Source organism: Enhydra lutris, unplaced genomic scaffold (genome assembly GCF_002288905.1).
Source record: "Enhydra lutris kenyoni isolate GAN:26980312 unplaced genomic scaffold, ASM228890v2 scaffoldscaffold96, whole genome shotgun sequence".
Taxonomy (NCBI): domain Eukaryota; kingdom Metazoa; phylum Chordata; class Mammalia; order Carnivora; family Mustelidae; genus Enhydra; species Enhydra lutris.
The window spans coordinates 3255848-3282504 of record NW_019154180.1 but is presented as its reverse complement, the minus strand read 5'-3'; the positions used below and the strand labels follow the sequence as shown (position 1 = coordinate 3282504).

The 26657-nt window shown below is 59.9% G+C and overlaps 2 protein-coding genes across 6 annotated transcripts; one reads left to right on the top strand and one right to left on the bottom strand.

Moving 5' to 3' along the window:
* Positions 1-1368: 1368 nt before the first annotated feature.
* On the top strand, positions 1369-17699 carry LOC111139146 (Rho GTPase activating protein 4). Of its 3 annotated transcripts, XM_022491300.1 has the most exons (22): positions 1370-1735; positions 5961-6168; positions 6246-6408; positions 6534-6596; positions 6866-7048; positions 7729-7857; positions 7949-8170; positions 12114-12215; positions 12333-12524; positions 12621-12705; positions 12868-12895; positions 13136-13238; positions 14001-14061; positions 14164-14241; positions 14333-14467; positions 14572-14677; positions 14770-15003; positions 15090-15163; positions 15251-15434; positions 15564-15656; positions 15928-16042; positions 17160-17699. In XM_022491300.1, exons 1-22 carry the CDS (start codon positions 1669-1671, stop codon positions 17388-17390), a joined length of 2856 nt encoding a protein of 951 aa, XP_022347008.1. In that variant the 5' UTR covers positions 1370-1668; the 3' UTR covers positions 17391-17699. The 3 variants fall into 3 exon arrangements, with proteins under 3 accessions (XP_022347009.1, XP_022347008.1, XP_022347010.1); XM_022491301.1 differs by lacking the exon at positions 7949-8170 and having other exon boundaries at positions 1369-1735; XM_022491302.1 differs by lacking the exon at positions 15928-16042 and having other exon boundaries at positions 1371-1735; positions 17160-17350.
* Positions 17700-18164: 465 nt separating this feature from the next.
* Positions 18165-21088, bottom strand: LOC111139174 (arginine vasopressin receptor 2). Of its 3 annotated transcripts, XM_022491356.1 has the most exons (4): positions 20380-21088; positions 19891-19944; positions 18655-19536; positions 18165-18451 (listed from the first exon to the last, which is right to left on the bottom strand). In XM_022491356.1, exons 2-4 carry the CDS (start codon positions 19913-19915, stop codon positions 18246-18248), a joined length of 1113 nt encoding a protein of 370 aa, XP_022347064.1. In that variant the 5' UTR covers positions 19916-19944; positions 20380-21088; the 3' UTR covers positions 18165-18245. The 3 variants fall into 3 exon arrangements, with proteins under 3 accessions (XP_022347064.1, XP_022347063.1, XP_022347062.1); XM_022491355.1 differs by having other exon boundaries at positions 19891-21088; XM_022491354.1 differs by lacking the exons at positions 19891-19944; positions 20380-21088 and having other exon boundaries at positions 18655-19823.
* Positions 21089-26657: the final 5569 nt, after the last annotated feature.

Here is a 26657-nt window from a genome sequence, read left to right as displayed (position 1 = left end):
AGAGGAGAGCATTTGAAAGTAGGGGCTGAGGCCAGGAGTGCTCAGATGGAGAGTAGGGGCAAGGTGTGTTGGGTTGGCTGGTGAGGTGCACAGGTTCCTGACACACGGGGTTTGGGGTAGGAAGTGCTCCGGTGTGCTTTGGGAAGGGGCAGAAGGCTCGCCTGCCTGGCTAGAGGACTCCAGCAGTGGTACTGCTGAGGCCAGCTCCTGGAAGCCCAGGTCCTGGGCCTGCTGGTGTCTGGCCAGCTCCCACGCCCTGTGGACACCTGGTGTCTTAGACAAGGACCCTGGTCCTGGGTAGGAGTAGGGGTGGGTGAGCAGGGAACTGAGGAGGTATGTTTTCCCCTTCTGGGCAAGAGAACTGCTCATAGTTCAGAGGCAGGAAGGACCTGCGCAGCCTCCTCCACCCCACCCCACTCCGCAGCTGCAGGTCGAGGTCACATGTGCCCACGTTTGCACTGAGCCTGACTTTGACATCCATGCACACACATACCTGCCTGGACCCCTTGCACTAGTGCCTACAGACCTTCCTTGGCTCCCTGGGCACAATTCTGGAGCCTAATGGCCTCACCCCTCTCCCACCATCTATACCCCAGGGATTCCCCACCCACCCGACCTCAGACAGATGTCTAGTCCGGTTCGTCAATGGCCGCGTGCAGCTTGCCTTCCCAGTTCAACGGAGAAAATCCATTGCCTTTTGGCTCCGGGTTGGTAGAGGCTGGTGGAGGGAGATCCAGCACTCCTGAATAAGGGAGGCCCCAAGATTTGTCCCCAGGCTTGTTAAGACCTTACACTGAGGGGGGAAGAGGAAGGCTGAACCCCCAGCCCCAAGCCTAAGGGCAGGTGCAAGTGACAGCGGAAAGAAGGCAGAAGAGTCTCTTCCGGCAGCAGGAAGTGGTAGGAAGTGGTAACTACCTATGGGGAAATGAGGCTTGTTCCTCCCTATGGGGTTGAGCAGAAGGGGAACCTTAGTCAAACCGTGCTCTCCCTGCAAGGAGGGGGCTTGAGGGAGCAATGGCTGAGGTTCTAATCTCTGGTGCTGACTTTCCTTCGCCCCCCCCCCCCCCCCGCCCTTCCCCAGGAACTTGACACCCGGCTCTCCAGTCTCCTTGTGCTTATCTCTCAGGGCTGTGACTGGGGATGTGTGGGTTCCATCTGATGTCCTGGGGGTCTAGGGGGAAGCAGGCGACCCAGGGGAGTCCAGGGCCCGGAGCAGCCATAGTGGCACTGCGTACTGGCATTCGGGACTCATGGCCATGCTGTGAAGGGTGGGGTTTGGCAGTGGTGACCCGACAACCTTCTGCGGGGGGGCGGGGGGTGGTGGTGGTGGGACAAAGGCAGCGGGAGGGTGCCAGCTTGAGGACCACGTCGAGGCTCTCACACGGGCCCTGGCGGCTTGGCCGCTGAGCGCGGGGCATAGGCAGCCGGGGTGTGTGCCGAGCGCCCAGCACGAGGGGGCGGCAGGGTCCGGCCGCCGGGGGACCCCGCCGGAAAGCCCTCGCGGGCCAGTGCCGGGCCGTGGCCCGCCCCTCCCCGCCGAACCGCGCTGGGGGCGGGGCGGGGCGGGGCCGGCGGGGGTGCGGGCTGCAGAGCCCCAGGTCCCCGCGCCCGGCCCGCTCGCGGCCGCGTGGGAGCAGTGGGGCTCGACGGCGCGGCCGCCCGGAAGCCATGGCCGCGCACGGGAAGCTGCGCCGGGAGCGGGGGCTGCAGGCCGAGTACGAGGCGCAAGTGAAAGGTGAGAGGGCGTTGGGCGCTCCTGGCCCGGGTGCCTGCCGAGCTCCCCCCACAACCCGCCCCCGGGGTCGTGAGGGAGCCGGAAAAGGCCCGCCGCTGGCCCAGGGCCCCGCTGCTCCTCCCCTCCCCTCCCCTCCCCCACCCCACCCCCAGCGACCTCCGGAGGGGCTTGAGGGAGCCCTAGCCGACCCCCGACCCCGACCCCGACCCCGAGCCCTTTGCCCACTTCTCCGAGCCCCTTCGGTCTCAGCTGTGGACTGTTTTCCCTTGCGTCCTCCCTCCCCTCCTTTGGTTGCTCTGCCCTCCTTGGTTCTACCTGCACCTACCCCAAGAGCCCGAGTGAGGGAAAGGGGCCCACGGGGGCCCCCAGAAAGTGGCATTCTAGCCAGAGTGAAATCGAGCACCTTTAATTTGCCGAGGAGGTCCAGGTAGGGGAGTGTGAGTGCCTAAGGTGACTGGGAGCAGTTCCTGTACCCTCTCTTGGACTTGGGGGCCTCTGTCTCTGGGTCACGCTGGCCTGTGGGTATCAGCGGTAGAGCTTCGGCAGGGCCAGCTTGGATGCCTTCTGAGGGTCGACCTCCTTGGGTTCTGAAAAACACTTGTGCAAATCACGTGCAAATTTGCTTTCAGATTCTTAGTGGACCTCTTCTGCCTGTCTTACCCAGGGCGGTCCAAGTGCCAGCAGCTGGGACCATAATGTTTCCCCGAGTCTTCAGATGTGTGACCCTATACATCACTCTTAATTGACCCGTTTTACCGGTGAAGGAAACTGAAACTCAGGGAAAAGTGCCTTGCACACAGTCACACGGCAATAAAAACCCTTGGGAGGGAGAAGGAAATGATCCTTGAAGTTCCTTCCCACCCAGAGATGCAGGTTCTTTTTATTTTTTTTTAAGATTTTATTTATTTATTTATTTGACACAGAGAGAGAGAGACAAGACAGGGAACACAAGCAGGGGGACTGGGAGAGGGAGAAGCAGGCTCCCCACCAAGCAGGGAGCTGGATGCGGGGCTCCGTCCCAGGACCTGGGGATCATGACCTGAGCCAAAGGCAAACCCTTAACCGACTGAGCGGTGCCCTGAGATGCAGGTTCTACCATAATTATACAATGTGAACAATTTACACCAAAAAGTATGCCTTCCCCCCGCACCCCCGTCTGGGAAAGGCGGCCTAATGGCCGAGCCAGCTTGAAGTGACTTTGTGCAGGGTGAGACAGACCTTGCCTTCCTCGTTTCTCAGGTGGAGATAATGACCCCCATCCTGCTTCCCCCGAATGTCAGGAAGCTGAAGGACTTTGGAAACTGTTCAGTCAGCAAATACAGACCAGTTAACTCACACTGAGACACTGGGAATGTGAGCCAGGTTGTCCTTACAGCCTGTTCCTTGCCTGCCCTGGGTCTCCAGTGCCTTTACCTTCTACTTCCTCCCCCCACAGAACTTGTCACCATACTAAACAAACCCCAGATCGCTGTCTTGACACCCTAAATTCTGAAAGGTCAGCGTAGTCGTGGTTTCTGTGGCCATCTTCTCTTTTGCTTTATTTGTCAGCAGAAGTGAGACCGTAGGCCTCGCTCACAGGAAGTGGTGGGGCCCAGGCCCCAGCTTGGCGATGCAAGCGTGTGTGGACCCTGTCCTTCCTTTGGACAGAAGTTTCACATGCGTGTCTTCTGTCCCAGGCCCCGGGAATGTGGTGCTGGGCAAGAGAACCTGCCGCTGCCCTTGGGGGGCCCGCAGGTCCTGCGGGGGAGACACACGGCAAACAACCCCTACCACAATCACGTTCGAATATGACGGCAGCCACTGTAAAGGGAAAGCACAGCAGTCCAGAAGTGGGGCGGGAGGAGGGCCAGACCTGGTTTGCGGGGAGGTCAGGGAAGGCTTGGCAATGAGCATGTTCGAGCTGAGATCTGAGAGCCGGAAAGTGACAGCCTGGAGGCTGGGGGCCAAGCCCCAGTCACGGATCTTCTCGACACCAGCCACGGTGTGGTGCAGGTCTGGGTTCCCGTCGATGCACGGCTGTCCTACTCAGCTGTGTTCAGTTGCAGCTGGTCTCCGAGGAGGGTGAGGTGAGCTGGGACATCTCACATGTTTCTTAGGATGAAATGAGATGTGCTTTTAGCCCCAAAATGTTACCCTGATTGGCCAAAGAACATCCAGATGGCCAGCGGCACGCAGCCCCCTCCATGTGGCTCATGGCGCCGAGAGCTGGCCCCTGAGCCCGGCCTCAGATGGTACAAGGAGACTCTGGCTCACCCAGCTCTGCCCTGCTCCCCGCTGGTCTCAGTGTCGGGAAGCACCCCCCACCTCTGGCTTCTTTTTGCCCAGCTTGACCCCACGCTGGAAGGAGAGCGCTCCTGTTTAGTAATTCCAGCGATGACGCAACGACTGGGGCGCGGGGCCCATCACAGGGCCCCTGCTGGGGGAGGGATGGGGCGAGGGGCAGCCGCATCTGGGAGAGGGATCCAGGGGCCGAGAATAGGAAGGGGACATTCTCCAGAGGGAGATCAGAGGAGGTGATGAGGACGCTGGGCACGCACTGCCCCTGGGGGCTGCCCCGTGCCCACAGCCCTCCGGAACTCACCAGCAGGACAGAAGTGCCAACGGTCCCATCACTGAGCTGTTCACAGTGGGGTCCTCCAGTGGGCCCTGGGTCCTGCCCCTCCTCACTGCCTCCCAGGCCCGCTCCCTGGTCTGAGCCCTCACTATCTTCTGCCTGGACTGGTTTAGGAGGTGCCCACTGGGCCAGGCACTTTCTGTCTGTCGCCTGACCTCTGCCTGACCTCCCCACATGGCTTGGGTCCTGTGGCTTCTCTCTCCCTTAGGGCCAGCCCAATGGCCTTCCCTCACCACGGGCTTCTCACGCATCTCCACTTTTTCCCCTGCCGCCACGCTGGCTCCAACAGCCTTCGCTGTTTTCTTAGACCCAAACACTCTTCCCAAATGGTGGCACGGCCCCTGTCGCTTCCTTCTCCAGACCACTGGCTACGAAGAAAACCCCTCCTGCCCCACCTCCAGCTCTGACATCACCTTGCTGTTTGCCTCCCCAGCCCCTTGCTCCTGGACATTCTAGTCTATACCTGCCCACTTTTGATCTGTTGGGACACAAGCAGGCTCCCCGCTGAGCACAGATTCCCTGAGATCAGGACCCGAGCTGTTGAAGTCCCACGCTTACCTGACTGAGCCACCCAGATAACCCTGTCCCCTTGCGATCTGTACCCCCATTCCCATCCCAGCATCATGAGGGCAAGCACTTGGTCAACCCTCTTTGCCTCTACATGTCCTTATCTTGAACATGCCCGGCACAGACAGTCTACGGACAGGAGACATCCACTGCTGTCCCTCCCTGGGTGTGTCGGTGGAGATGAGTAAGCGGGCCACCCATCGGCCAGAAGCCCAGTGTTATTAGCAGGGCTCCCTGGTGCCCACCTGGGCACCCTGCAGGGGGGATGCAAAACCATTTGTAGCAGGTTGCTTAAGCTTGTCATGCAGGCGGTTCTTTGCTTTCATGGGGAAAGCAGTGTTGCCAAATCAAGCCAGCGATAAGGTGTCAAAAGCCAGCGGCGTGAGGGCCCGGGGTGTGGCTCTCTGCTGGGAGGTGTGTCGGAGGGTGCCCTGTGGGTGGGTGGAAACCAGGGGGCAGAAAAACAGGCCAGCTCTCTCAGCCCGTTCATCGTCTGCTCCAGCCAGCTTGCTCTGGCCGTTGGCTCTCCCCGTAGGGCCGCCCTTTCCCCCTGGGGGCCAAGGGCAGGGTTCCTGGCCACTAAGGCCACAAGTGCACCGCAGCTTCGGCGGAATGCCACGGCAGCTTTGCCCCTGCGCAGACCCGTGGGTCTGGGTGTTTCAGCAGAGGCTACTCCGCCTGCGGTCCTGAGCACCCGGAAGGCAGGAAGTGGCCGGGCAGACAACTCAGGGGCTTTCCAAGCAGCAGGGAGTGATGGGAAGCCCAACTGAAAGGCACCTGGCTGGGGCCAGGGTGAGGTGGGGCTGGGCCACTCTGTGTTCCCACCATCCCCAAGGACCCCCGCCCTCCCGGGGCGCCCAGGCTCCCTCTCTCCCCAGAGCAGCCTTCCCGATCTTCAGCTGCGTGGGCCTGGCCGCTTCCCTTTAGCCTTGGCCCAGAGGTCCCTTTCCCTGGGGCCCAGCCTCCTTCTCCCCCTACCCTGGGGTCGTGGGGCGTCGTCCCCCCTCCCCACGCCCTGGGCTGAGCTGTCGTTCCCCCCGGCAGAGATGCGCTGGCAGCTGGGCGAGCAGCTGCGCTGCCTGGAGCTGCAGGGAGAGCTGCGGCGGGAGCTGCTGCAGGAGCTGGCGGAGTTCCTGCGGCGGCGCGCCGAGGTGGAGCTGGAGTACTCCCGGGGCTTGGACAAGCTGGCTGAGCGCTTCTCCGGCCGCGGTGGCCGCCTTGGGGGCAGCAGCCGGGAGCACCAGAGCTTCCGGTAGGTCCTCGCGGGGCAGGAGGGGCCGCGGCCGAGCCTGAGGCCCCGCGCCCGGTCTGAGCGCCCCTCTGCCCCAGGAAGGAGCCGTCGCTCTTGTCGCCCTTGCACTGCTGGGCCGTGTTGCTGCAGCAGACGCGGCAGCAGAGCCGGGAGAGCGCCGCCCTGGGCGAGGTACTGGCCGGGCCCCTGGCCCAGCGCCTGAGTCACATCGCCGAGGACGTGGGGCGCCTGGTCAAAAAGGTGAGGCCCTTGCCCTGGGCCCGGGAGGTGCGGGTGGCCCCAGGCTCGGCGGGGTGCGGGCGGTGGCCCGGGGATGTGTCCGGCGGGGCTCTGAGGACCCTCACGCTCGGCCCCTCCACCCTCAGAGCAAGGATCTGGAGCAGCAGCTGCAGGAGGAGCTGCTGGAGGTGGTGTCGGAGCTGCAGACGGTGAGTCCGGGCCCGAGGGAGGCCCGGGTGGGGGGCCTCTAGGCGGGGCTCAAGGAAGAGGGTTGGGGGCCCAGCAGGGTCCTGGCTTTGGGGGACTGCAAGCACAGCCCCTTGTCCCTGTTCCTGGGCACAGGGCGGTGGGGCTAAGTGCCTCCGTGGGATCGGGTAGCTATAGGATCTGAATCTTCCACGGGCTGGGAGGAGGAGGGAGAGGGCTGGCTGTGGCCATGGCCTTCAGCAGGGCAGCCCGGCCCCGTTCCTCTCTGCAGGCCAAGAAGACGTACCAGCTATACCACACGGAGAGCATGAACGCCGAGGCGAAGCTCAGGGAAGCTGAGCGGCAGGAGGAAAAGCGGGCGGGCAGGAGCGCCACCGGCGCCCCTGCCACAGCCACGGACACAGGGCCCCTCCGCAAGAGCTCCCTCAAGAAGGGAGGGCGGCTGGTGGAAAAGGTGGGCCTGGAGGGCCCCTGTCTTCGAAGGCTCTGGTTCAAGGCTTTGTCCTTGGAATCCCTGGCCTTCACTGGGGCCTGCTGGGAGGTGGTGCACGGAGGGCCAGGGAGAGGAGAGTCACAACCGTCTGGTAAGGCTGGGCCTAGGCCCCTCTGCTGGCTTTCAAGGTCTCCCTAAGCGGGACTGGTAGATGCGGTGGGGGGTGGGGGGCCGGAGAACCATCTTCCCGGTGCTCCCGCTTCTGCCCCACCCAGCTGGAGGGAAGAGAGATTTGGTTTTTTCGAGGCGGGAAGCCTTTGCCCCACCCACCCCTGCCTCACCTAGTGCTGCCAGGTCTCAGAGAGACGAGAAGACACAGAGGATGGGTGACTGGGGAGTGTGCACGGAGAGTTTGAGGTGGTCCCTGGGAGGCTGGGGAGGTGCCGAGCCCAGAAGAGCGGAGGCAGAACGGGGGTCGCTGGCCCAAGATGGGAGGGTTTCTGCGTGGCAGGGTGGGGCAGAGAGGGGCAAGGGAGGACATTGGGATTTCTGGGCCATGTATCTTGGGGGGCCTGGGGGACATCCCGGTGCAGATGTCCGCATGGGGTGGGTGGAGGTGGAGATTCCGCAGAAGGACTGAGGCAGTGCCCGGCCGGCTGGCCGAGTCGGTGACCCTGCTGTATTTGTGTGGTCTTGAGCAGCGTCAGGCCAAGTTCTTGGAGCACAAACTCAAGTGCACCAAGGCGCGCAACGAGTACCTGCTCAGCCTGGCCAGTGTCAACGCCGCGGTCAGCAACTACTACTTACATGATGTCGTGGACCTCATGGATGTGAGTACTGTGGGAGGGGCGGGGGGGGGGGGGGGGGGGGGGACCCAAGCCCGGGGGACCCTCCCGAGCCGCGTGCTTGCCTCCTCCCCAGTGCTGCGACACAGGCTTCCACATAGCCCTGGCGCAGCTGCTCCGGAGTTACGTGGCAGCCGAGAGCCGCGCCCAAGTCTCCCACATGCAGGGCCTGGGCAGCCTGGAAGAGGCCGTGGAGGCCCTAGACCCTTCAGGGGACAAGGCCAAGGTGCTGGAGGTGCATGCGGTCGCCTTCTGTCCCCCACAGCGTTTTGACTACCACCCCCACGAGGGAGATGAGGTGAGGGTCACCAGCCCCCAGGCAGGGACGTGAAGGGCTTTGTGTTCTCTGGTCTTCACTGTAAAGCATTTGAGGCAAACAAACCCCACTTTGCTAAGGAGTCCGAGCTGCCGGACGTGGCTTATTTCTCAGCCCCTCGTTCAATGGCCACGAGGCAAACGGGCTCTCTGGAAGTTTTGCCGCGTGCGTTTGAAGCCTCAGCCAACGAACGCACGCCTCCCCACCACGGCACACACAGCAAAAATATCTCCGGCTGAACACCAGGTAGTCCGTGGGCATCTAGCTGTCCGTGTAGTCTTTGCCCAAATGCTCTGCATGTTTTAGACACTTCATAATGCCAAGCTGAAGGCGAATAAACCACACAAGCAGTGGAATGTCCCTGAGCTGTTGTTTTCCCTGGTTTGTCCAAATGGGCATTGCGAATGACAGGGATTACACGGAGCTTTTAGCTTTTTTTTTTTTTTTTAATTTTATTTACTTATTTGACAGAGAGATCACAAGCAGGCAGAGAGGCAGGCGGAGAGAGAGAGGGAAGCAGGCTCCCCACTGACCAGAGAGCCCGATGCGGGCTGGATTCCAGGACCTTGGGACCATGACCTGAGCTGAAGGCAGAGGCTTCACCCACTGAGCCACCCAGGCACGCGAGCTTTTGGCTTTTTAATCTGTATTCTGATCCGAGTCGTAGTTGAAAAAGTCAAATGTTGCTCAAGGCTTACAATGGCCCATGGCAGTTCTCTGACTCACCCTTTCTGTTCCTGATTCCACTCCCCAGGAGCAGCCACTTCCCGCTCATCTTCTAGCTGCAGTTACTGGTGCTTGCCTCAAGGTGTTCTCATTGAACTTCCTTCCACAGCTGACAGGCCTCCCACACCGCCCTACCACCGGGTCCTCTCCCTCCTCCCCCTCCTCTCCCAGGCAGTCTGGGACTTCACTTGTCTGAAAATGCCCATATTCTAGCCTTGAAATTGGTTGCTACTTTAGCTGGATATAGAATCTTGAGATGACAATCATTTTCTCTTCGACTGTGAAAGGCATCGCTGGACTTCCCACCGATGACGCAGTCTGATCCTTAAGGATCCTTTTTCCCTCACGGGACTGGACCACCAGTGGGCACTGTGGGTTTAGAGTACTGTGGCCTTATGTTTGGGGCTTATATTGTTCCTTTGATCGTTCCCCCCCCCCCAATTTTCTTTTCTCTCACTTTCAGGAATTCCTGTAATTGGATGTTGGACCTTGTGGGTTGATTCTCTAATTTTCTTATCTGTTCTCTTTCCTCTTCTCCCACCTCTGTTTCTTTTAGTTCTGCTGTCTTAGAGATTTCTTCAACTATCTCTTTCAATCCATTATTGAAATTTTTTTTAATTTACTTTCGTAGTTTTTGTTTCGAAGAGTTCTATTCTATTTTCCAAATTCCTATTTAAAATAACCCCTTCTCCTTGTTTTGTGGACATCATATTTTCTGAAATCATTCTGAAATGTTCATTTTTGTTTTCTTGATGTTTTTCTCGGCTCTCTGCATTTTCTCTTGTTTTCTTGCAGTTAAAAAAAGAAAAGAGCTCACTTTCACCTTTCTCTTTCATTTTAGAGCTTCCCTCAAATGGCTGGCAATTCTTGGTCATGAAGTCATATTTTTTTATAAGATTTTATTTACTTGACAGAGAGAGACACAGAGAGAGAAGGAACATAAGCAGGGGGAGTGGGAGAGGGGGAAGCAGGCTTCCTGCCAAGCAGGGAGCCCGATGTGGGCCTCGATCCCAGGACCCTGGGATCATGACCTAAGCCGAAAGCAGACGCTTAACAACTGAGCCACCCAGGCGTCCCTCATGAGGTCATATTTAAGAGGAGGGGCTGACAGGTAGATTAGATGAGATAGCAAATGTGCATGAGCAGAGCTCGTCAACGGGGTGAGGGGGGCTTTCCGTCAGGGACTCAGACCATTGCTTTGAGGAAGACACCCATGGTGGGGATCTTGGGGTGTCCTGGTAAGAGGGTGCTAGGAAGGACTAATGGGATTTGGGGGAAGGACTTGGTTCTGGCTCTGGCCCAGATACTGTCAGGAAGCTGGGGCGACTCTGATTGGATGTCTTCGGGAATCTTATCCAGAAGGCAGGAGGTGGGGGGCTGGGGGGTGAAGGGAGGCTAAAGCCGCAGACATTGTTATTAGCCTGAACAGAGGGAGGTTTGCGTATTTCTGTGGCTTGGACAAAATTCTTGTTTTTGTCTCCACTCGGATGTGATTATAAGGTGTTCTTGTTTTTGTCATCAGCCCTCGTGGTCACAGAGTGACCTTGTCTGATGCTGATGCTCTGTGACACTCCTTATGTTCAGTAGGGTGACAGCATGTCCCATCTGGGCGGCGCCAGATGGCAGCGGCCGCTTCTTTCTCATCGGTAGGAAGTGTTATCCCCTTCTTTAGCTGTGACTATTGTCCCTAAGTCCAGAATCCCTCTGATTTATCCTTTCCAGGGGCCAAATCTCTAGTTTTCTGCTAACCGTATGGGTCTGGGAGGAGGGTCTTCTAATGTTAGTGTCTCCTAGAGCTTGGAGAGACTTTTCTTTCTTTCTTTTTTTTTTACAATTCTGGTCAAACATACATGAGATTTACCATTTCATATAAGGATTTTTTTTTTAAATTTTGTAGCCAGTGTGGGGCTTGAATTCAGACCCTGAGACCAAGAGTTGCACGTTCTACTGACTGAGCCAGCCGGATGCCCCCATTTTAACCATTTTTAAGTGTGATGTTCAGTGACGTTAAGCACATGTTACAGCTTCCCAAACTGAAACTCTGTCCGCGGGAGACACTTGCTCCCCCTCCCCACAGCCCCCCCGCACCCCCGCCCTACTTTCTGTCTCTCTGAACCTAGCTCACTGTCATGAGCGGACTCATACTCTATTTGTCTCTTGTAATTTGCTAGTGGTGCTCCGCCTAGTGTCCTCGAGGCTCCTGGATGTCGCAGCCTGTGACAGGCTCTTCATCCGTTCTAAGGCTGAAGATCATGGCCTTGTATGGACAGAGCGCATTTGCTTCTGGCTGCTGTGAACGCAAGTGTGCAAATCTTTCACTTCTATGGCATCTCCACTGCCGGCCTTGCTGCACCCCACCCCCCGGCATCCCCGTGACCTAGGCCTTCCTGCGCCCCTTTCCAGTGGGGCTTACAGAGGACAGAGAGCAGGGCACGTTCAGCAAAGTCTTAGCTCTCCATTTGAACTTGATGTCGGTGTCAGCGTTCTCAAAGTGGTTAATGTTCGAAGGAGAGGCATTCCTCTTCCTCACTTCTTAAAGCCGGTCTCTTCCCACCCCCCACTCTGCCCACAGGGCAAGCGGCTCGAAGGCTCACATTTTGCTACAGGGAACCTATTTCTGCCTGATCAGAATGAGGCGTTTATCTCGCTAGGCTCTCCCTCTTCTGTCTCACACCCCAGCCCTCTTGACCACATTTTTAAAAAATGATCAGCTGCTTTATTGAGGTGTGAATCACATACCATATAATCTGCCCATTTAAAGCATACAATTCCACGGGTTTTAGAATCTTCGCCGAGTTACGCAACCATCACCACTCTCTCATTGCCAAACACGTTCACCCCCCAAAAGAACCCTGGACCCCGGAAGCAGTCACTCCCCACCCCCTCCCCCATCCCCCCACACGCCCTCATCTGATAGGCATTGGGCTCGCTTCTGTCTTGGGGCCTTTAGGAGTAGCACTGCTGTGAGTGTCTGTACACTGGTGTGCGCGGGCGTGGAGGAGCCCGTTCCTCTTGGGGAGAACCGGGTATGTTACGTGTCAAGAACCAGGGGTCCTGGACGGCAGCTGCTGCGGCAGCGGAAACGCGCATGCTGTCCTCAGGCCCAGAGTTCTTGGTGCCCACTGCCCAGCCCACCGCCACGCCTGAGCTTCGTGGCCCCAAGCTCAGCCCTCAGTGCCCCACACACTGCCCCGCACAGGTGGCTGAGATCCGGCTGGAGATGGAGCTGCGGGACGAGATTCTGCCCAGAGCCCAGAATATCCAGAGCCGCCTGGACCGACAGACCATAGAGACGGAGGAGGTAGGAATACCTCGGCTCATGGTGGGGACCAGGACCTGGAGACACGGAGCCAAGTGGCCATGGCCTCCCCTCCCCCTTCCTTCTGACTTGGACTTCTGTTCCTCACTTGTGCCCCAGGTGAGCAAGACTCTGAAGGCCACACTGCAGGTCCTGCTGGAGGCGGCGGCAGCGGAAGACGGGGACGCGCTCGACTCCCTCCAAGCCAGCCCCTCCACCGAGTCCCTCAAGTCCACCAGCTCGGATGCGGGGGCGCGGCAGGCCGGCCGCAGGCGGGGCCAGCAGCAGGAGACTGAGACCTTCTACATCACGGTGGGGAGGGGGCAGCTGGGGGGGGGGGCGGGAGCGGGGAGCAGGGAGGGCCCAGAGCTGGGATTCCAACTTCGGACTCTTCTTCGGGCTCCCCAGAAACTGCAGGAGTACCTGAGCGGGCGAAGTGTCCTCGCCAAGCTACAGGCCAAGCATGAGAAGCTGCAGGAGGCCATTCAGCGAGGTGGGCCCCCCTTCTGGCCCTGGGCTGCTCCCTCCCAGCCCCCCGGGCCCAGAGTGGCTCCCGCCCTCAGCTCTCCTGCCTCGGGCCCCCACCCAGCCCACGTTCCTCTCTGCCAGCCTTTCTTTCGGACCTGCAAAGCGCACCACTGTTTTCTACCCCCAGGTGACAAGGACGAGCAGGACGTGTCTTGGTGAGTTCCCGCTGCGTGTGGCCCGTGTGTTCTCAGGGGTGGCTTCTACAGGGACCAAGCTGCCATGTCCCCACGTACCCTCTCCTTGGGGCTCAGCTCTGCTGTTCATCGTTCTGTGGCCCAGTGGGTTCTAGACCGACTCGTGGGCTCCGGGGCCCTGCTTGGCTGGGCTCCGGGAGGGGTGGGGGGCATCTTCTTCTCCGTAGCCCTCCCCTCAGAGCCAGCTGCCGTCCGCTACAGGGCCCAGTACACACAGAGAAAACAGCAGAAGAGCCGCCGCCCCCGCCCCAGCTCCCAGTATAACCAGAAGCTCTTCGGGGGAGACATGGAGAAGTTTATCCAGGTACTGGCTCCAGCTCACGCTCCAGCCACGTGCAGGCCCTGCCCTGCCTTTTGGCTTCCCTCCGGCCCATGACCCCAGTGGCCTCCATTGTCGACTAGTGGTCGACCGACCCCTCCTGCACGGGCCTCTGTCAGGCCTGACCCGACTGCAAGGAACGTCCTTCACTTAGCACCAGGCGTCTACTGAGGGGCACCCGTGGGGCCCAGTGGGTGAAGCGCTGCCTTCGGCTCGGGTCACGGTCTCGGGGTCCTAGGATCGGGGCCCACATCGGGCTCCCTGCTCGGCGGGGAGTCTGCTTCCCCCTCTCCTGGCTTCCCGCTCGCGCGTGCGCACTCTCCCCCTCTCTCTCTTTCACAAATAAGTAAATAAAACACTTAAAAACAAATTAAAAAAAAAAAAACAACCCAGGCCTCGACAGAAAGCCTCAGGCAGGAGCGCGTGAGGAGGAAGCCCAGGAGGGAGGAGGAAGGAGCTCGTGAGGAGGAAGCTCTGGCTGGCGCGCCCCTGGGCGTCCTAGGCGGTGAAGCGAGGGAAGGGAGAAGGGTCTGAAAAGAAGAAACAGCGGGAGCATTTTTGCGATGTGCTCACGCGCTGCGGGTGGTTCATTTAAGAGTTTGGCAATGTCTGTGGACTCGAGGTTGGTTGGGGCGAGTCTCACAAACCACGTGGCAGGCCGCATTGCCATCGTGGCTTGTTTAGAGAAGATACAAGGGAGCCAGTGACAAGGAGGGACCGTGAAGTGAGCCCCCTCTCTGTCCCCAGAGCTCAGGCCAGCCCGTGCCCCTGGTGGTAGAGAGCTGTGTCCGCTTCATCAACCTGAATGGTAAGCAAGACCCGGGCCTCCCTGCTGCCCGCCCAGCACCCGACCCCCCAGGCGCTGGGGAGGGGACCCAGAGGGCACCCACCGGCTCTCCTCCTCCCCCAGGGCTGCAGCACGAGGGCATCTTCCGGGTGTCAGGTGCCCAGCCCCGGGTCTCAGAGATCCGTGACGCTTTCGAGAGAGGTAGGGGACCGGCTGGACGGGGTAGGGGCGGGCAGAGGGGTGACAGCCGGAGCTGGTGCGATCGGCCTCCTATGCCCTGCGTCACCCCCAGGGGAGGACCCACTGGTGGAAGGCTGCACACCCCACGACCTGGACGCAGTGGCAGGGGTCTTGAAGCTCTACTTCCGGAGCCTGGACCCCCCACTCTTCCCTCCGGACCTGTTCGGAGAGCTGCTGGCCTCAGCAGGTGAGGCCCGGGCGTGAGGCATCCTGGCGGTGGAGGGGGGCACTGCCCTGTGGCCAGGGCCTCACTCCCGCGCTTCTCTCCCCCGGGGGCGGCCTGGGCCACAGAGCTGGAGGCTGTGGCTGAGCGGGTGGAGCACGTGGGCCGCCTCCTGACCCAGCTGCCTGCGCCAGCGCTGGTCGTTCTGCGCTACCTCTTCACCTTCCTCAACCAGTGAGTGTGCTCTGGGGGACCAGGAGGACTGTGGGGGGCGCGGGGCACAGCCGGCGGGGTGCTCACTGCCTGTGACCCACATGTGCCCCCAGCCTGGCGCAGTACAGCGACGAGAACATGATGGACCCCTACAACCTGGCCGTGTGCTTCGGGCCGACGCTGCTGCCCGTGCCCGCCGGGCAGGACCCAGTAGCCTTGCAGGGTCGCGTGAACCAGCTGGTGCAGACCCTCATCGTGCAGCCATCGCGGGTTTTCCCGCCTGTGGCCGTGCTGCCGGGCCCGACCTATGAGAAGTGCATGGCCCCGCCCTCCTCCAGCTGTCTGGGGTATGCTCTCTGTGTGCGGGGCCTGGGGGGGCCGTGCAGCAGAGGGGAGCCCCCTCATCCACGCAGATGCCTCGCTCTGACCTCAGGGATGCCCAGCTGGAGGGCTTGGCTGGGGAGAACGAGCCGGAGCTGGAAGCCGGCACCACGGCCCAGGAGGATGGTGAGGAGCGGGGAGGAGGAGGTGCCGATTCCTGACCGCCCTGGGTGTGCCCTTCGCCTCCCAGCTTCAACCCCCTTTTCTCCGCAGACCTGGAGGGGGTCGTGGAGGCCGTGGCCTGTTTTGCCTACACGGGCCGCACAGCCCAGGAGCTAAGCTTTCAGCGCGGGGACGTGCTGCGGCTGCACGAGCGGGCCTCGGGCGACTGGTGGCGGGGCGAGTGTGCGGGCACCCGGGGACTCATCCCACACAAGTACATCACGCTGCCCGGGAGGTGAGTGAGTCCCAGCTTCCCTAGGCTTGGGGCAGCCCAGACCACTTCGGGCCAGCCCTGAGAGCCCGCCGGCCCCCAGAGCCTGCCCCAGGAATGAGCACTTTTTGCGGGTGGTCTCTCTGACCCTAGTGCAGAGAAGCACACGGTGGCCCAGGGGCCGCAGGCTGCGGGGGAGCTGGTGAGCAGTCCAGAGGTCCTCCTGGCCATGGAGTTCGTCCATCGGTGAGCGAGGGAAGGATGGTTCCTCGGGAAGACTCATTTTGGTGGCCCTACTCACCCACCTCAGCCTGAGCACTGCCGCTGGGTAGCCAACCTTGTGCCAGGCAAAGGTGTGGGGTCGAGTCAGAAGGGGCTGGGGTCTGGCTTAGGCCACGTGGAGAGGGTCTCGGCTGGGGGACAGTTGTCCGTGAGGGACACCAAAGGACAGAATGGACCCGCTGGGCCAGCCTCGCTGTTCCTCCTCCCTTGGCCATGCCCTGTCTGTACCCTGCAGGCCAGAGCCATGCACCCCGCCCGAGGCCCCACTGGGCACCTCCGGGGGCCCCTCTGGGCATAGAAGGCACTGTTTGGTCCCTACCTCCCCGGAGCGATATGTGGAGGTAGACAAGGTGAGAGCCAGGAGTGGGTGTGTGGCAGATAGTGGGGGTGGGGGGGTACCTCTCCTGGGGGGGTCTTTACCTCCCCCTTAGGAACCAAACTCTTTCTTCCCGAGGTTCAAGTCTGCCCTTCCTGGCCTCAGACCAGCTGGCGGGGCCCAGCCCGGGGAGGGACAGGCCGGCAGGGGTGTGAGCCCAGAGGGAAGGATGATCCCCAAAGCAGAGTGGAGGGGGACCTGGGGGCTCATTCGGTTCTTGAGCAGGAAATGGCAAGCGGGAGTCCCAGGCAGGCATGGCATCTGGAGCCAGGGTAGGTGACCAGTAGTGGCCTAGCAGGCACTTGGTGGCTAAGGAGGACAGAAGGGACAGATGGAGGAGAGGGACAGATGGAGCGGGTAGCTGGCGAGGGAGAGAATGGGTGCTGGATATGGCCCCAGCTGGGGGGCAGCCTGGGGAGACCCAGCTCCCTGCTTTCATGGGCCTAGCACGTGTGCTTCCGGGCTCCCAGTGAGCAGAAGCCCTTGGGATAGCAGGGACTGGAGGAAAGAGCCCAAGAGCATGAGGCGCGCTAGCTGTGGCCCAGTGGCCCGGCCTAGGAGTCAGGGGACCAGGGGCTGACCTAGGCCACACGGACTCTCATGCCACGGAAGCAGGAGTCTGGTGGTAGGTGGGGGAGGGGAGGAGGAGGGGAGGCAGGCGGCAGGCAGGGCCGGGTGGGTTGCAGGGGGACACTCACCTGAGAGGCTCCAGCACGCTGGTGGTCCCTGGGGCCAAGGTGTGGCTGTGATCCCAGCCATGGTGAGAGTAGGTATGAGAAGGGGGGGGATGTATTGCTGTCCCCAGAGGAGGCTGTGACAGTAACACCAAGAGTGACAGGAGGGAAACCGGACAGGGAAGGAGGGGCAGCTGCTTTGGGGCCAACGGAGAGGAGGGGTGTGGTGACAGGAAGGTGGCCAAGGGCTTTGTTTTCGGAATGAGAAAGAGTTCGAGTGGACACTTGGGCGGCAGAGGGAAGAAGGTCCCCCTCTCCTGGCTCAGGGGGCGAGCCCCTGACCGGGGATGGGAGAAAGAGCTGGCTAGTTGGGGGAGGCTCTCACCAGATGCCCTCCCTCTCTCTTCTCCCCTTTAGGCCGTGGCCCAGACCATGGACTCCGTGTTTAAGGAGCTCTTGGGAAAGACCTCCGCCCGCCAAGGGCTTGGGCCGGCGTCCACCTGCTCCCCTGGCCCCGGGCCCTGCAGCCTGAAGCCTCCAGCCTGTGGCCGCCTCAGCAGGAACAAAGGCCTCTCCTGGGGCTCCGGGGTCCTGGCATCACCCTCGGCATCCCATCCCCAGAGCCCGGACTCGCCCCTTAAGCACTGAGGTGCTGCCAGCTTCTCCCCGGCCCCGTGCAGCTGGCGCTGGGGCTCCTGCCCTCGGCCCTCCGGCCCTTCGCAGAGGAGGGTCCATCTGCCCAGAGGCAGCCCCGCCTGCTCCAGCCCCGGCCTGGGCCCCTAGGGAGGCCAAGAAGGGAGGAGGCTGGGGCGGGCCCCTCTGTGGCTGTTCGGTGAGGGCTTGTCCGCGAGCTGGGTGGTGGGCGCCGGGGCCTGCGTCTGCCTCGCTGAGAGTGCGGTGCCGGTGGGAGCTGGCATGCGGCGGCTGCCGTTCATAAAGGCCTGTGCGCTGACTCCCCACGCGAGCCGGTTCTCTGTCTCGGCGCCAGGGTGGGAGCTGGGCGGCCAGCAGCAGGCAGCGGGCGCTCAGCAAAGGCAGCAGCTTGGGCAGCTACAGCAGCTTCCACCGGGGGTCTCTCAGCACAGACTTGTCCAGGCCAGGGCACGGCATCGTGGGGTGACCCGCACACCAGGTCCGGTGTCTGGTGGGGGGAGTCTTTCCACGCTGCCTCACAGCCAACGTTACTCTGATCCAAGGAGAGTCACCGGTTCGAAAAGAGCTGGAACATTTATTGGGGAGCAAGTGAGAGGGGAGGGCTGAGGGGAGCTAGAGAGGCTAGGAAGAGGGGAGCGGTGGGGGGAGAGGAAGGTCCTCCGGCCCCGCCCCCTTTCCTTCCCGGGGGTGGGGGGGCCCTGGGACCTCCATCCCAGGGGCGGTCCCCTGCCGGGCGGGCCCCCCCCCCCCCCCCCCCGCTGCTGCCCCACACTTGGCATTCCCAGGGCCAACCTCAGGTGGGCAGCGGGGTTTCACAGAGCCTCTAGAAGGAAGGCGCCCCCTGACTTCTCAGGAGGAAGTGTCCTTGGCCAGGAAGGAGCTGGCAGTGGCACAGGACTCCTCCTGGGGCCCTGGGCTGGGTGGGGCCCTACTCCGGGCCCCGCAGAGCAGGCTCCGCAGCTCCGAGGAGACGCTGCTGCTGAAGAAGGCGTAGATCCAGGGGTTGGTGCAGCTGTTCAGGCTGGCCAACAACATCAGCAGCACGAAGGGGGCCTCTGTGGGGGGTGGGAGAGTCCAGGCTGGGACTGAGGGTGCCCGAGCGGAGGTGTGGCGACCCCGCCTGCTCACGGGGGAAGAGCGATCCGCGTGAGCCCACGGGTGCTTCCGAGCCCAAGGCCCGCCGTGTCCGTGGGGGCCCAGGTGCCTCTGCGGCCGGGCCTGAGCCGTTCCCCACAGTCCTAGCCGTGGCCACACCCACCTTCCACGGGCGCCTGCGGGTCCCACGCTGCCCACAGCTGCACGAGGAAGAAAGGCGCCCAGCACAGCACGTACACGATCACAATCACCAGCGTCATCCGCACGGTCTTGGCCATGGCTGCTGACACCCGGGCCCCCTCGCTGGGACTGCCTGTCCGGTGCCCTCCCCGGCAAACCCCAGCCCTCTCTGCTGGCCCCAGCAGCAGGCTCGCATGGATCTCCCGGAAGATGAGCACCTGGCAGGCAGCGATGCCCAGGGCCGGGGCCACGAACACCATCAGAGCGATCCAGGTGACATAGGCTCGGAGGCCCCAGGGCTCCACAAAGTGGGCCCAGCAGTCATGGACCCCGCTGCCGTTACCCACGTCACGCTGGGCAAAGATGAAAAGCTGGGGCAGGCTGAGAATGAGCGAGAAGGCCCAGGCCACCAGCACCGGCCGGTTCCAGTGAGTCCCACCTCCATGGCGGTAGGCCAACATGGGGCGGCAGATGGCACGGTGGCGGTCCAGCGTCATGGCCAGGATCATGTAGGACGAGGCATACATGCCCACCATCTGCAGGTACTTGACGGCCCGGCACAGGGCGTCTGGCCCACGGAAGCGGTCCGTGGCATCCCATACCAGCTGGGGCAGTACTTGGAACAGAGCCACGGCCAGGTCGGCCAGGCACAAGTGGCCGATGAAGACATGCATGGGTGCCCAGCGACCCCGCCGGCCCCGGCGTGCTAGGACCCCCAGCACCAAGCCGTTGCTCAGGGCCACAGCCACGAAGACCGTGGAGAGCAGGGCAAGCTCTGCCTGGGCGAGCAGCAGGTTCCGCGTGTCCAGCAGCCCCTCGCTGCCGTTGCCAGGTGGAACAGGGGCAGAGAGCGTCCAGGGCACAGCTGGGCAAGGGGTGGAGGAAGAGGGCCGAATTAGGGGGTGTGCTGCACGGGGAGCCCTGGGCCCAAGGACATTCCAGCTGGTCAGGCAGAGCCAGGGGCTCGAGCGGCCATCAGCCTGGGCCTTCTGCTTCCCTCCAGCCTCCCACTTCCGGACTCCCAGCAGATGCCATTCCCGCCTCATGTGGTAGGGAGGGAGAGGCAGCCCCAGCCCCCAGGGAGCCTAGAGAGGAGGGGGCAGGGGGTCCTAGAAAGAGGGGCTCCTCTGCTTCATCCAACCCCACTCAGCCTGCCTGGCTCATGCAGATGGAGGGGTGGGTGGGTGGATGGGTGGGGGCCCAGGGGCAGGAACCTTACCAGAGGCGGTGGACGCCGTGGGCATGATGGGGCCAGGGCAGGTGTCTCTATCGCCTGGAGGAAACATGGTATTGAGCTCAGCCTCCCATCAGAGGGGTCAGCTGCGTTCTGTGTCTAGACAGGGGCCCCGAGAAGGGTCAGGTGACAGGGTACCTGTGTACGTGTGTGTGCGCGTGTTCCAGCAGTGGGGACGTGGGGCTACAGCCCTAGTCAGATCCAGGTTGGTGACGTCTGGCCACACTGAGTCAGCCACAGACTCCCGGGCCCACTGTGCTCCCCCCCATACCAAGCCGGCTAAGACAGATGGACGAACGCATCCCAGGACCCACCTCCCAGGACTCACCCGGGCAGCCCGCAGGATCTGAGGCAGCCGGACAGACACCCCTTCCCCCCACACACCCTGAGGGAGTCCGGGAGAGGCGGCCATGGGAGGGCAGGGGCTGGACGGGAGAAGCCAGCTTGTCCCTGGGACCCCTCGAAGCCCCTTACCTGGCTGGGCTCTCTGGGCTCCGGGCAGCTGGGCAGTGGCCGGCGCGAAGGTGGCCCAGGAGCTCAGATCTGCTCTCCATCTCCTGCCCCGCCCCAGCCCGGCCTCTGGGAGTGACCTGCCCAGGAGGGGACTTCCTCTCCCTCCCCTCCCCCACGTGCCTCTCCTGGCCTCCTGCCTGTGGCACGGGGAAGTAGGCTCCTGGCCTCCTGTGCTGCCCTTCCTGTCCCGGCCCTCCCAGGTCTGTCCACGGGACTCCTTTCCCCCCACTCCTGAGGGCCTGAGCCCTCCTAGGTGGGTCCCCAGCTTGGTCTGGGTGTGACCATCAAGCGGGCTCTACCCCTCCCCCCGACCCGGGCCTCCGCCTGCGCCCACAGGGCCCACCTCCCTCGGAAGATCAGGTCCAGCAGGACTCTGGGAGATCAGTTAGCTCAGTGGCTCCATTTTATAAGTGGGGAAACTGAGGTCAGAGATGGGTGGGGCTGACTGAAGGGCACCCCGCTTTTTCATGGCACAGCTTGACTCCTTTCTCACGCCAGGTTCTCTCTGTCCCTCTTGGGCCCCGGCACGGAAGGGGTGAGAGCTCAGGAGTGTGGGCTCCTCCTGGGCCTACGACGTACCCGCCCGTCCTCAATTAGGGCCTCCGGAGATGATGGACAGGAAGGGAGGGGGTGGGGCGGGTTCAAGCCTGGGCTTCTGCGCCCCAAGCGAGCCAGCTTCCTCCCCACCCTCTTCCTCCTCCCCCACCTGCAGCTACCTGTCCTAGGGGGAGGGGGCAGCTTCAGATCTCTGTCTCTCTGTCTCTGTCTGTGCCTGCCTCTCTCACACACACATACACATGCACGCAACAGCCTCTGAGGCTGGGGCTTCCCTTCCAGGCGCTGGGCTCTTGCTCCTTCCTCTCCTCAGCGCCCGGCACCCCCAGCCCCTCCAGTCCATCCTTTCTGCCCTGTCCCAGGAGCCCTCTTTCCAGTCCTTTCCTGCTCTTGCTACAAATCCCGGCCCTCCTCAGCCGAGGTCCACACAGCCCAGCCCAAGGCAGCGGCCTGCACGTCTCCTAGGGCCAGGCTCCAGGCCCAGCTGGCTCTGTTTTCCTGTTTGTCCGTCTTCTCTGATGACCTGCAAGGCTAAAGGCCAAAATGGCTTCACACTGACCAGGCACAAATATAGCCCCGACTAAGGCCTCCCTTTCCTGGCCAGAGAGCCTGGTGGGGGTGGGGGGTGGGGAGGGCTGGACCCTATGGGCACAGGTTGCAGAATGCTGACACCCTATGTCGGACCCCTTCAGCCCCACCCCCTAAGAACAAGAACATTCTCACTTTCTTCCCTGCAACCGCACTGCCGTTATTAACCCAGAAGCCTACAAACAACTTTTCTACTGCTGTCCAGATCGACAAAAATGATAGAAAGCGGGAGTTCTGGGCAGGATGCTAGAACAGATTTTTCACAGGAGAGCTATGAGCCAATGGTAAAAAGTCACATCACACCCAGCATCCTCTGTCATGCCCATCTGCCCTGTGCCGGGGCCTCGCCTCGCAGGTGGGATGGGACCTCCCTCATCTGCACAGGAGACCCAGATGCCTTGCCCTCTAGGGCTGTGCGCCCTTGTGCACACTCTGTGCAGCAATTCGGGCCTCAGCTTCTGTCTCTGTAAAATGGGAAGCCAACCCCTGAAGGCTGACGATGGTGACAGGAGGGGCAAAGACCCGAAGCCCATGGAAGGGTCTACCTTCTCTGCCCACAGGGCCTAGCAGGCCGCCCTCCCTCCAGCCGAACCCTGAGGCCACTTTCCTCGCCCTCTCTGCTCCCTGTGCTCCATGTTTCCTGTCGTTGAACCCGGGGTAAAGATCTTGGGGAAGTCCTCTCCTCTCCCCAGTGGTTCTCTCCTGGCTCCAAGAGGCAACGGGTATGTGTCCACATCCAGACCAGATGTTAAAGGGAGACGGCACACGGCTTGCCCCTGCTAGCCAGAACACATGCTGGGGAACTTCAGGAGGAACTGAGAAGCCACCAAAGCCCGAGGGCATGCCAGAGAGAGTCTGGATCCTTCGCCGAGAGCTCCTAAGGCTGGGGAGCTCGTGGCACAGGTGCAGGTGCCACATGGGCACTGGGCTGGCGGAGACACTGGACCAGGCTGGCTGAGTGCCCCCTCCTGCAGCCAGGGGCTGATCAGAGGCGACAGGCCCCAGGCAGGCCCCTGCCCCAGCGCCGCCCCCCTCATGGACTGAGAGCAGGACACTGACCTGGGGGCCACTTGTCCCTGAGACAGGAAGGCAGGCAGGGACTATGGAGGGGAGACAGGAGGGATCCCTGAGAGGTGTTTGGGGGGTGGCACTCACCCTGGGGAGCATTGAGAAGCTGGTTGTGAAAGGATGGAGAAGGGCTTGATCACGGGGCGGGCCAGTTGGCCTCAGTGGGACTGAGCAGACACCCCCTCCCCCCACCATGCCTCCAGGATTCCATTTGCAGAAAGGACTCTTTGGGTAGCCAAGGTGTGAGCCTGTGTGTCCCCCAGCCCAGTGTCTGAGTAGGAGAGGACAGAAGGCCTCAGGCTGGGGCACTGGGCCTCCCAGTCGCCAGCCACCAGGGCAGGGGACCAGAGCTGGCAGAACACTTTGCTCGACAAACGGCCCGTGCTGAGGGCCCTGTGGCCTGTGTGCAGAGGTGGAAGGACCCGGGCCCTGCCCCAAGGACTGCAGGGTCATGTGCCGCTCCAGCTGAGAGGGCTGGATGCGGGGCAGCCACCACCCAGGGGAGAAATGGTGGGACCCTGTTAGCACGTTAATGGATCAGAGACGAAAGACATTTCTCAGGCCCTGAATAAACCCTTGAAGGAGCTTTCAGGGATGAGAGAGGAAGAGGAGGCAGCGCAGCCCATCGAGAAGGAGCGATGGAGCCAGGAGAGTGTCTGCCCAGGAGGCCAGGAGGAGAGATGGGCACAGCCTCATTGCAGACGGCCAGCCTGGCACAGCAGCCCAAGCGTGCACTCACACCAGCTGGACTGACGGGCGAGGAGCGGGCTCGGGGGAGCCCGACGGCAACCAGGCACCTCCTCCGAGAGCCTCCAATGGCACGAGAGAGCCCTGGGGCAGACGTTGGGACCCAATGGGGCAAAAACGCATTTAATAAAAACACGTGGGACATGCATGGCTCAAGGGTAAGAGCAAGACACGGTGTCCACTCACCTGAGGTCCAAATTCAAGGGAACAGTAGTTTTCAAAGTTAGACAAAGCCTGCTTGCCCGTTTCGGGAGGAAGGAGAGTGGTGCTTGGATTAGGAGCCCCAAAGGCGGGGAGGGGCAGGGTCCCCAGCAGGCAGGCGCTGGGAGCACCCCTCTTCTGGGCTGACGACCTGGGAGGGGGCAGAGGGCAGCTGGAGCTTGGCAACCATGACCTTTCTATTGTTATAAATTTGTCCAGGCGATGAGCTTTTGCTCCTTCCTCTGTAGAGTATGTAGTATCTCACGCCTGGGCCCATCTGTTGTATGTGTTAGGACTTTGCTCCTCTTTTGTGCCAAGTGGGGCTCTGCTGGCTGGGCCGCAGAGGATCGGCTCCACTGCTGGGCGGTGAACACGGGCTATTGCCAGTTTGGAGCTGTCACGTACAGCGCACAGGACCCCGTTCCTCCGGGGGACGCCCTCGGCGCTGAGAACCTGCAGGCCTCCTGCTCCGCCTCTGTGCGGGCCGTTGCCTCTGTAGTCTGAACTGTTCAACAAGATTTTACTGGGGTCTTATCTGGCATTTTCCTTGTGATGGATGATGGTCAGAACCTTCTCACGTATTTATTTGTCACTTTCTTAAATTAAAAAAAAATTTTTTTTAATTTGACAGAGAGAGATATCCCAAGTAGGCAGAGAGGCAGGCAGAGAGAGAGGGGGAAGCAGGCTCCCTGCTGAGCAGAGAGCCCGAGAGCCCGATGCAGGGCTCGATGCAGGGCTCGATGCAGGGCTCGATCCCAGGACCCTGGGATCATGATCTGAGCCAAAGGCAGAGGCTTAACCCACTGAGCCACCCAGGCGCCCCTAGTTGTCACTTTCATAACATTCTTTTTGTCAAATCTTTTGTCAACTTTTAAAAGTTTTCCCCATTACTGATTTGTGAGAGTTTTTTTTACTTTTAATATATTTTGGATACTTCTTTGAAAGCTGTGTGTCGCGAATATTTTCCCCAGCATGTGGCTTGCGTTTTCATTGTGTTAGTGGTCTCTTTTGTCATTTTTACCCCCAACGTGGGGCTCGAACTCACCAGCCTGAGATCCAGAGTCACGTGTTCTGCCAACCAGGCACCCGTAACAATCCCTGTTAAAAAGCAAACTTTTGGGGCTCCTGGCAGTGTAGTAGAGTATATGACTCTTGATCTTAGGATTGTCAGTTTAAGCCTCACACTGGATGTACAGATTACATGAAAAACATTAAAAAATAAAATTTGGGGGGGCGCCTGGGTGGCTCAGTGGATTAAGCATCTGCCTTCGACTCAGGTCATGATCCCGGGGTCCTGGGATCGAGCCCCGCATCGAGCTCCCTGCTCAGCGGGGAGCCTGCTTCTCCCTCTCCCACTGCCCCTGCTTGTGTTCCCTCTCTCGCTGTGTCTCTCCCTGTCAAATAAATAAAATCTTTAAAAAAGAGATATTCTCCTATGATTTATTCTGCAAGGTTTATATTTCTAGCTCTAACATTTAGGCCTGTGATTAATTTCAACTTAAAATTTTTTAAAGATTTTATTTATTTATTTATTTATTTGAGAGACAGAGCGAGAGAACACAAGCAAGGAGATAATCAGAGGGAGGGGGAGAAGCACACTCCCCACTGAGCAGGGAGCCTGACTCGGGCCTCGATCTCAGGACCCTGGGATCATGACCCAAGCCGAAGGCAGACATTTAACTGACTGAGCCCCAAGAGGTACCCCAACCTCAAGTTAAATTTTGTGTGTGTTATAGGTTAAAAGTTTAGGTTCATTCTTTTGCATGTGAATATCCAGTTGTCCCCACACCGTGTAGTCAAACAACTGTCCTTTCCTCACTGAATTACTTTGGCAACTTTGCCACAAATGGGTCACATGTGCAGGTCTGTTTCTGGACTCTGACTTCCGTTCCGTTGTTCTGTACACCTGTCCTTATACCAGTGTTACACTGTCTCGATTACTATAGATTTATAGTAAGTCTGAAATGAGATAGTATAACTTCTTCAACTTTGTTCTTTCTCAAAATCATTTTGGTTAGTCTAGGTAATCTGCATTTTCACGTAAAACTTAAAATCAGCTTGTTAGTTTCTATCAAAGGAAAAGAAATCCTGCCAGGATTTTAAAGATTTCTATTTATTTTAGAGAGGGAGAGAGAAAGAGAGTTCGAGTGCAAGGGAGGGACAGGAGGGAGGGAGAAGGAGAGGATCTTGAGCAGACTCCGAGCTGAGCGTAAAGCCCGACATGGGGCTTGGTCTCACAACCCTGAGATCATGACCCGAGCCAGGATCAAGAGTCTGATGCTTAACCCACTGAGCCGCCCACGCACCCCTCCTGCCAGCACTTTAATTGCCCTTACATTTGAATCTAGAGACATGGATCTGAATCTGTCTAGAGATAGATCTTAGTCATGAGGGGTCCTTCAACCCTCGAATACGGTATTCCGCTCCATTTGTTTACGTTCCCTTAATTTCTCTTAGCAGCATTTTACGATTTTTGGCTTACAGGGTTTCCATATGTTATTAAGTTATCTGCAAGAATTTTATATCTTGGATGTTTTTGCTGAGGGTACTTTCCGGGTTTTTCTTGTTTTTTTTTTTGTTTTGTTTTGTTTTTTTTTTTGGTTTGTTTGGTTTGGTTTGGTTTGGTTTTAAGGCACACACATTTATGTTTTGCAAGACACAGGAAACTTGTAAGGAAATGAGGAACTGAAAATATGGTGAAAACACATGCTTTTTAATTTCTTTTTTTTTAAGATTTTATTTATTTATTTATTTGAAAGAGAGAGAAGGAGGGAGTGCATGAGTGGGGTGAGGGGCAGGTGGAGGGACAAGTAGGCTCTGTGCTGAGCCTGGAGCTCAACGTGGGTCTTGAACTCATCGCCCTGAGACCATGACCGCAGCTGAAATCAAGAATCAGCCGCTCAACTGCCTGAGCCATTCCGGTGCCCCAACCAATGGTGCTTTCAAATGTTGTGACTTGATTGTCTGTTGCCAGTATATAGATATACTATTGATATTGTATATTGACTATTTAACTGTGACCTTGCTAAACCTACTCATTAGTTCCGCTGGTTTTTGTAGATTTCTTAGGATTTTTTTTT